The sequence below is a fragment of the Podarcis muralis genome, chromosome 7, assembly GCF_964188315.1.
Source record: "Podarcis muralis chromosome 7, rPodMur119.hap1.1, whole genome shotgun sequence".
NCBI lineage: Eukaryota > Metazoa > Chordata > Lepidosauria > Squamata > Lacertidae > Podarcis > Podarcis muralis.
This window is the reverse complement of record NC_135661.1, coordinates 46,033,660-46,043,918: the sequence shown is the minus strand read 5'-3', so window position 1 is coordinate 46,043,918 and position 10,259 is coordinate 46,033,660. Positions and strand designations below refer to the sequence as shown.

At 41.6% G+C, this 10,259-nt stretch overlaps 1 protein-coding gene across 1 annotated transcript; it reads left to right on the top strand.

Annotated features, from left to right (window-relative positions):
* The first annotated feature begins 1,210 nt into the window (after positions 1 to 1,210).
* CKLF (chemokine like factor) lies at positions 1,211 to 8,424 on the top strand. The gene is made up of 4 exons (XM_028739669.2): positions 1,211 to 1,504; positions 3,225 to 3,383; positions 6,129 to 6,224; positions 7,876 to 8,424. Exons 1-4 carry the CDS (start codon positions 1,442 to 1,444, stop codon positions 7,981 to 7,983), a joined length of 426 nt encoding a protein of 141 aa, XP_028595502.2. The 5' UTR covers positions 1,211 to 1,441; the 3' UTR covers positions 7,984 to 8,424.
* Positions 8,425 to 10,259: the final 1,835 nt, after the last annotated feature.

Sequence of the window (10,259 nt, the reverse complement as noted above, 5' to 3'; positions counted from 1 at the left end):
CGAAGCATTTGCAAAGCGGGAATTTTAAAGGCGCAGCAGGGCTTGTTGACCATCGCAATCTAAGCTGTTCGCGTCGGGGAGGTGGTGTTCCATTTGACACCATCTGGCCTTTCAAACGATGATGCGTCTCCCTTCTTCTGTCGTCCGAATGCATCTGTCTGCATTGACTAGGGCTGCAAACCTATGTACGCCTCCCTGCGAGTAAGCCGCCCCATCGAGCAGACTGTTGCTGTCACTTCGGGCGCAGAGTGAACAAGAGGTTCCCCTCTGCACGCTGGAATTTGTATCCATATGTTGTGGACTTACGCGGTTGAATGTGGAATGCAACGTAAACCTATGTACTGTATTTATAACACTGACTGAATGGATACTCAGAGCATACAAGCACCACTTCAAACATTACCAGCCCCGAGCGTGAAAATTTTTTCTTCGTGCATTTAAAGGACGTGGCTTTCCCCCCAAGAATCGTGGCAACTGTCGTTTGTGAAGGGTGCTGAGAATTGTAGTTCCGGGGGGGACGACTAAAGTTCCCAGGATTCTTTGGTGGGAAAACCATGTACTTTAAATGTACGCAACAACACACGTGTACGCAGATATCAGGAAAGAAACTCGAAGATGCTTTTGGTCAGGTGTGCTTTTTATTTGGGATTATTAACCTAGCAAAAAAGCATTGTTGTAACAGTCTTGTGGCAAAATAAACCCTGATGTTCCTCTTCTAAGATATCTCCAGGTATTGAACATGAATGGTTTTGTGTGTCCAAGTTTTAAAGCCAAACCTTTTGGCTTCCGCCAAAACCCCATCATTTGATTCAGACATCAGAAGAGACGGAAAGAGCGGAAGCTGATCGATTTTGCTTTCGAAAGGTTAGTGTGTTTTGTTAGTCGCTCTAATCAATTTGGTTTTGGAGATTAACATCCTTTATATATATATAAAGGATGAAATATATATATATGCCCAGTGGTGGTTTTTAGCCGGTCAACCTAGCCATATTAAACATTTCATGTTGTCAACCGCCCTGTGATTTTCGGGTGAAGGGCGGTACATAAACGGAATAAATAAGAATTGAAACTGAATTTAAATTGGGCTGTTATGCTGCTGAATGAAAAGATAACAACAGGGCATTGAAATAAGAAGATACCATTGCGCCCTTTTTTTTTTTTTTTTAACCATGCTTGTAAATGCCCACACGCCCTGTGACGTAGCATTACTCCCCTCTCTCCCTGGTCCCCCTGCCTCCATTTTTGATCCTCGCCGCAACACCCCTGCGAGGTGGGTCAGGCGGAGCGAGAGGAACTAAGCCAGCGGCTCAGCCCAGCAACCGCAGGTGGGGCCTTCCGTCAGCAGCGTAGCTTGGGGCTCGCGGGCGCGCCACAGCCTAACCGGCGCTCTTTCCGGCACCGCCCGCCCGCCCGGCGCTTCTGCTTCTCCTCAGATGTGACCATGGTGGAAGTGAACTACCTTTTCCTGCACTCCGTGAGGGGAGGCCTCAAGATTGCCCGCATGGTATGAAGCCAGGCTGAGGGGAGGGGGAGGGGGGAGCTGAGGTTAGATTTAATTTTTTTTTTAAGTTTTTAAAGCCTTGGCGTGTGGTGGTGGGTCTTCATATGGGCCTCCCTGCAGTCTCTTTGTAACCTCAGGGGCTCGACAGTGAAGCAAGAACAGAGGGGGAGGCTGCCTCTGAGCTTGTGCAGAGCGCATTCACTTTAAACCCCAGGATTCTAAGTTTTGGGAGGGGGGCGTGGAGGGTAATGTTTCCAGATCCCTGGCATCTTTGCCTCTTCTATTTACAAATTAAGTGCCCAGTAAACAAATTGCTGTATTTGTGTATCTGAAGAAGTGTGCATGCACACGAAAGCTCATACCAAGAACTAACTTAGTTGGTCTTTAAGGTGCTACTGGAAGGAATTTTTTTTTTTGCTGTATTTGTGTGAGAGCACATATATTATTATAATTATTATTATTATTGGAATTTATATACTGCCCTATACCCTGGGGTCTCAGGGCGGTTCTCTGAGGTGGTGAGTGTGCTACTTGCATATTTATATGGATGTTGACAAGTTGGTTCATGCCTATGAGGTGACTGCTGTCAAGCGATGCCACTCTGCCCTGTGTCTGTGTGCCTTAGTTTAAGTGAACCTTCAAAACGTTTAACTTTGTTTTAGTGTTGCTTTCCAGCTCTTCTCTTTCACTGTACAGCTGGAGCAAGGGGTGTTCCACGTTTGTCATTTTTAAAGGAACTGGAAAATTTCAGCAATGCTGATTTTTGCCTCTTGTAGCCAGCCATCTATTTCCACTTCTCTGGATGTCACCCTGTTAAACTCAAATAGGACCTGCTTTGGAGTAGCTTTCTGGTGTTCTGGTGTTACAATACAAGTGTTGCCAGATATTTATTTATTTCCATGTATGAATCGCTTCTCATAAAATATCTCAGAGCGGTTTCAGAACAAGAAGACCAGCATGATGTTTGAAAGATGTTTGAAAATGCTTTTGTATGTAAACACAGTATCAAATCCAATACAGATATAAACTGGAATAACACATACGTTCTCTCTTATCTGACTATTAGAATATATGTGTTTGTGCGTGCACTGTTAAATCCCACTGCCTTATTATGATTATTTAATTCTTTGGGGCAAACTAGATGATAAGTGAATTCACTGAATATGTTTGGCGTTTTTGTTTTCTAAATAGCTGCATCTAGTCTGAGGTTTTTGCCACATGACAAAAGTAGCGTTCAAAACCATATGGCAGCTGTTTGTGTTCTTCAGTGCACACACATGCACACTTCTTTGGGGACCCATGTATAGAAGTCTCTTGTTTTGAGGAGGGGAAGAAAACAGTACACCTCCAGATCTTTGAATCATAGGGAAGGCAAGTTGTATTCAGGCCCATTTTAAAGACACACTATAGATCCAGGGTTTCCAAATAAAACATTGATTGAACAAATACCAAATTTTAAATTTATAAATTACGGTAGGATTTTAAAGCTCGGGTGTGATTATTTTAGTAACTTGAAGGTAATAGCTCAAGGATAGAACAACTGCCTAAAACCCTAGAAAGTCACTGCCAGCCATTGTGGCAAACAATACTGAGCAAGATGAACCAGTGGTCTGACTATATGACAGCATCCTATGTAAATAGTTTTGCAACATTGGAATATTTGTAGTATGACTATGTATGTATGCATGATCCTAAGTCAATATTCTGTCTTTCTTTCTTGCAGCTTGTAGCTTTTATGGCAACCATCTGTTTTGCAGTTAACAGATCTCATGAAGCATTTTTAGCACTCGTGATCATTGAATTTGTCATTACTTTATTATTCTTTTTACTATATCTGCTGAATCTGCAAAAAAAGCTGAATTTCTTTTTTTGGCCCTTGGCTGTAAGTATTAATGTGCACAGATTATTGTTGTGTATACTTGCCTTGCAAAAGTACAAAACCAAACGGCAGGAATTGTGCTGGTATTTCAAACTTCCGCCCTTCCATTTCCAAAACAACTGTTGGGAGTAGGGAGAAGCATCCTCCTCCCACCTGTCCTTATTACCACAATCCAAGACAGTTATTAACATTCAGACAAAAAAAAAAAAAAGCTACACTATTGAATACCGTACAGCAAAATAAGAAACAACAAAATGTTATATTTTCAGTCCTTTTAATTGTTTATTTATTTTTAATGCAGTTAATTCAATTTAAAAACAAATTGAACTGAAGAGTACATATATAGAGGTGGTTTTAAACTATTATTTTGGGGGACTCTGGGGGTGTTGCCTCCCCCCCCCCCCCAGCCTTCTGAGGACAGAGATGTGGCCTTAGGGGAATCAGCAGTAGATCTAGGTTCAAGCATCACTTTACAAAATATTGGGAAGTATCTTAAGTTCTGCTCAGAACAGACCCATTGAAATTAACGCTAAGTTACTTAGAACTAACATTGGCTACAACCTATTGTTTTGCTCTCTTTCTGCATCCTATGGCAGGGAAGGAAGTACTTAGCATACCTTGGGGATGTATTTGATTATGTTGTTGAAACAGAGATTAGGTTCAAACAGATCTCTTTCACATAGAGTATTATATTTGGATGTAGGTGATTCACACATGTATATCTCCCAGGCTGAAATCCTAAAGACACATTTGCAAAAAAGTAAGTTCCACTGAACACTCTGTGATTAATTCCATACATAGGATTGCACTGCATGCCGATAAGACATTTTAAGCATATACTTTAAAATGTAAAGCATGAATGCTACAAATGCATGTTTGCAAAAAGAATTACACTACCAGGGAGCAAATAGAGGCAGTACCTCCCAACTGATCATACCTTCACCATCTGAAATGTGTGAAATGGCCCTCACATCTGTTTGTATTGCAGGTGAAGTCCATATGATAGGAAAACTATGTACAGTTTAAATTGCAATGGCAATTAAAATCACATAAATGCAGATGATTGCTTGGTGATGCAATCACTAAGTGCTGAAGAAGTGTGTGTGAAGTTAAAGTCTGAGCTTGTTATTTTATTTTGTGCATCTTATTCTAATCAATAATAATAATAGTTCACCGCCCTTTTTTGTTTGAGGCAACATATTTACAGTGTTATCTATTACAAAAGTGAATATTGTGCCTTTAACTATCCTACTTGGCCCCTGCCCAACAATATGGTTCAGTATTGTTAGCTTAGTTAAGAAACACAAGGTTCTGTAACCTACAACAGAATATGCAGCAGAGAAATGATAGCCAGAATCCTGCTTGATTGTGTTTGATAAAGTAAAATAATAAATACTTAACTGACCAATCACATCGGTTCTGCCCCACCAACAAAAGTTCTGCCCCCCAACTTAGTCCTGCCCTCCCAACAAAAATCCTGGCTACAGCCCTTTCCAGATTCAAGGGATGTTCTGACAAAGTCCCATCCAGGGGTCTTTCCCAATGTCTGTGGGTTTATCAGCACCATCATCACAATCTGCAGGCTATGACTGTGAACTATCTGCTATTTTAAGTTTCTCATATAGTACCACTGTGGGCCACTGCTGGGAATTTAACATGGCAGATGGTTCACTCACCCACTACTAGGTAGGGTGTTGGACTAGATGACCCTTAAGGTCCCTTCCAACTCAACAATTCTATGATTCTATTAAATAACAAAATCCCTGATCATGGATCTCCCATGTAATGTCTAATTTGAACCTGAACGTGCAGATTAGAATCTGATGAGCGGTTCACTTGGGGATTTTTTTTATTTTTATTTTTTGAAAACAATGAACTCTGAACTCTACTGAGACAGCACTACTGAGAGAAGGCCACTTGGTGTCACTGTTGCTTGGATTAGGATGTCTATCTCTTTGTACTCATCTTTTGAGAGAGCATAAAATGATTAAAATAATGTAGATTTGCCATAGAAGTCTTCGTTGCTGTCCAACATAGGATTATTTGAATTGAATACGTATATTTAAGATTGGCACCAGTCAGATTAAACTATAATTAAAAAGTTTAAATTATTCCCCCTGCAAAAAAAAAAAAAAAATCCATTTTTTCCCCTCAATAAACAAAGGTAAACCTGGGGGGGGGGGGGAATACAGAAAAAGAGAGCAGAGAAATGTGGTCAAAAGATGAGAGAGTGGTAAGCAGAAAGGGGAAACTGAGCCTGTTGCACACCAGGTGGTGATGGGGTTGAGCCTTCTTTGAGTACTCAGACTCTGTAATTCTAACCCCCTCAGAATGCCCCAACTTTGATGGGATTTGGCACCAGGTTAAAACGTGTGTCTTCTCCTGGGCATATGGTGATTGCAATCTAGGCTATTCAAGGTCTGAGGAAGTGTTGAAATACTGCAGTTACATGTGATGGTCTCATACCTAACTGATAATTTTAGTTTTTTAATTGTTTCTTTGCATAATGTGTTGTTCTATTATATTTTGGTAACTGCTGCATGATTCTTTTTTGTAAATAAGGAACAGTCTAGATGTTTTGATAATATATAAATATCCCTTTATCTTGGGTGCCAAAATAACTTTCCTGGCCTCACGTATGTACTATGCACCCTGGCTTATAGGATGCCATTGACTACACAACCTCAGGTAGCAAAATGCCTGGTCCTGGAGTCAACATTAAGCCATGTAATTTGCTATGTTTTTCAGGATGCTTTCAACTCCCTGGTGGGGGCGCTGTTTCTCTTCATTGTGGGACTGTGTGCAACAGTAATAAAAACCGTAGTTGAAACTTTGGTTGGAGGGGTAAGTAAGAGAGTCTGGATAGTATTGTCCCATAGAAATGAAAGCCAGAGGAGCCTTTCAGATGTGACATTCCCAGCTTGGTAGACCATGGCTTGCAAAATTATGACTGCTTTCAGACACTATTTTAATCATTTTTTCTGACATTTACTTACTTGATAATGTTTGCTTTTATGTGATCTCTCACACAATATACAAGCCAGTTTTGGAAATTTAGCAAAATCTGCTCATTTCCATGTTAATTGTTTCCATTTGCAACACTGTTTGACCTGGAAAATTGTGGGGTGGAATTTTGGGCAGCATCCTGGCCACTAGTCATGTCACAAATTTTGGGGTGGTATTCCAGCATATATTCCAAAATGTCTGTCCAGGCATTTTCATGGGTGAATCCGGGGGGGGGGAGGGAGTGCGTGCATGTGCATGTGCATAAAGGGTGGGGGCTGATAGCATATCATTCACTGGTGTCATGGTGGTGTCTCTTGATCAAAAAACCACAGTTCCATAATGTAGTGTAAAAAGAATGTTCTTACTGGGACAGAAGTGCTAGCATCATAATCAGGAAAACCAACCCAATAATCCCCATATCTAAATGCACTCTGTGTTCTGACTCCAGCCATTGGTTAGAACTTTTCTCCTAATACAAATAGCTGGTTAGGACAGATCTAAATCAGGACTATAGTGAAGCATTTGAGTCTCCTATCCCAGGCCAGGATCATGATTGGACCTCCCACACCTGCTTTTTACTCTTAAAGAAAAATATCAGCGTGTTTCTAATTGCGTGAATGGAATTACATCTAGTTTGGCACAAGTAACAGTGAAATCAATGGGATTCTGCAAAAGTTAATAATTTCATTCAGTGAGTTGTTATTCTGCCAGTGGAGCCAATAATAGTATTTTCTGCATTAAAACGGAGCAATGGCATACCAGTTCATATCACGTTTCTTATATGAAAGAGAAGAATATAATTTACATCCAGACTTGCCAAGTGCAATGGTGCCCAATCAGTTCTGTTAAAGTAGGTATGTTATCCTTCTCCACCATCCCCACTTGTCTAAGGTGCAACTACAGTGATACCTCTGGTTGCGAATGGGATCCATTCCGGAGCCCCATTCGCAACCTGAAAGGAACGCAATCTGCGCACCCACGGGTCGCGATTCGCCGCTTCTACACATGCACGTGACGTCATTTTGCGCTTCTGCACATGCACAAGTGGCGAAACCCGGAAGTAACCCTTCCCAGTACTTCCGGGTCGCTGCGGGACACAACCTGAAAAAACGTATCATGAAGCAAATGTAACAAGAGGTATGACTGTACTGTATCCCTATTTTACCATGGTCAGAGTAGCCTATTGAGATGAGTAAGTATTGGAGCCTACTGGAAGAATACAACTGATAGAAGTCAGGCAAGGTCAAACCGGAGACGATTTCCCCAAAAACGTTGGGGCAGAGATTACTTTATGGAACACAAGATAAAAAGAATACAGTTTTTTTCATCTATCACAAATTAAACATCAAAATTGAAATTCACAGGACAGGACTCTTTGATGAGCTGTGGCAGATGCTGTAAACTAGGCACAGGCTGTTGCTGTGATTCAATAAAGAATAATGCCCAGAACATTTTACTGGCATCTGAACTACTTTCTTTTCATTTGCAGGTGTTTTGTCTGATCCTGTGTGCTCTCTGCATAATAGATGCTGCTTTTCTTTTGAGGAAGATTACATTTAACCAAGGAGCACCAGCGGGGGATGATGATAACAATTAGAATGATCAATGGTCAAAGTCTAATTTATAAACATTTGGAAAGCCTGTTGAACAATAGGCTGCTCGTGCCAAATTTTATTTATATTTTTCTAAATCTGAAGAGCATGTAACGAAAGTCAAATTGATTTCAAAGAGAGATTTTAAAGTAGAAGCTTAACTCTCCCAGGAAAGTGAGCAGGGTTCTGAAAACGTTTTTGTGCTCTTAGATTAGAAGAAACATATTTATGAATGTTAATATATAGTATTCTCATGTACTACTTTTCTAAACTTGTTTACCTATTCACCTGTATGAGCCATCTTGAATTAAGAATAATCCTGTGAATTTTATGGAATACCAATTCTAACCAACATTACATTTCAAATTATTATCAGATGTAGCTTTATGAACTGGTTTGTGTTAATGTTTTTAATTAAAAAAAGCTTTACCTGTAATAATACTGAATCATAAGTGTACTGTATATTGTTGAGCACACTCCCAATTTCCCTAAAAAAGTGCAAGGGTGGGTTGCACTGAAGGGTTTTATTTTTGAGTAAACATACATAGGATTGCAATGTAAGTTTATTTTTCCTGAGAGAATATTGGAAAGTCGTGAACTTTTTGTAATGCAGGGGTGGGGACCAGGATTTGACCTGCATGCTATTTTCTGAGCTCCCTACATCCTCCAACAGGCATTTAGGACTTCTGCTGAACCCTATTTAGCCAACAGAGTAGAGGTTCCCCATGCCTCTTGCATTGTGTGCTTTCCAGGCAACTCCCTGTTTGCCGGTAAGAGTGTCTGTATATACAGGCGGCGACCATTCTGCATGCGTCCAATTGACACATGACCACCAACACATAGAGCTCAGTGGAAGCAAGCAGATTCCTAAAAACCAACAGCACAAGCTCAAAGAGCAACACTGTAGCCAGTCAAGGAGCCAGTTTAGTTAAGTATACAGTGTTAGACACAAGCCATTAGTGGGTGACCGCAGGCCAGTCACTCAATCTCAGCCTAACCTTCACAGGAGGCACCATGTCATTTCCTTACATTCTGTTTTGGCCAAACAACCCAAGATCAAACCATTATTGCTGATCCTGGTTTGTTTCGCTCAACCATAGTTAAAACTCATCATAGTTCCTTCCTACTTTGGTCAGAATGACAATCTGCTGTTAGCTTAAAGGGAAGTAAGGTAAATGTAAAGACAAATGGACTTATGATGTCATGGTTTCATGAATTACTGGAGCCTGCTTCTTCAGATGCATGATACCTGCCATCATGCATCCAGTGGCGTCTATAAAAACTTACATCATTAATAATAGTAGTAGTCGGACCCTGCCCATCTGACTGGATCGCCCCAGCCACTCTGGGCAGCTTCCAGCATACAGTGGTACCTCGGGTTACATATGCTTCAGGTTACATATGCTTCAGGTTACAGACTCCGCTAACCCAGAAATATTACCTCGGGTTAAGAACTTTGCTTCAGGATGAGAACAGAAATTGTGCTCTGGCAGCACAGCAGCAGCAGGAGGCTCCATTAGCTAAAGTGGTGCTTCAGGTTAAGAACAGTTTTAGGTTAAGAACAGACCTCCAGAACGAATTATGTTCTTAACCCGAGGTACCACTGTATATAAATACATTGTAAAACATTAAACCTTAAAAAGCTTCCCTATATACAGGGCTGCCTTCATAAGTCTCTGCCCTCCCTGCCCCCGAGTAACAATACTTCTGTCTTGTTGGAATTCAACCTCAAACCGTTAGATGCCATCCATCCTCCAACCGTCTCCAACAGGACATTCACCACCTTCACTGGATCTGCTTTAAATAAGAGGTAGAGGTAAGTCTCATCCGCATACCCAGCCCAAACTAAGTCTTCATGCCATTGTTATTTTTGCTGCCAACAGGGTGTGACTGGTGAGAAAGGGCTGCTTGTGAACATTCAGAGTCATCTATATCACATCCTCACCATATGGTAAAACAAACTCTTAAAAACCACTACAAGAGTCACTGCTAATCCTGGGAAGTGTCATTTGTGTGGGGTGCTAGGAACCAGGAGTGTCAGCTTAGCCCCCTGACCATGGGTCCCAGGGCTGTGGGTGCCATGCAGTGTGCATGGCCCTGGCACCCAAATTTGTGGGTGCCCGGCCCCTTCATGGGGAATTTTGTGGGTGCTTGGCAGTGGCGTAGCGTGGGGGGTGCAGGGGGGGCCGGCCGCACCGGGCGCAACATCTGGGGTTAGGGCAAATCCATGGGTTAGGGGGTGCAAATCCACAAGTTTGGGGGCGCAAATCCACGGGTTAGG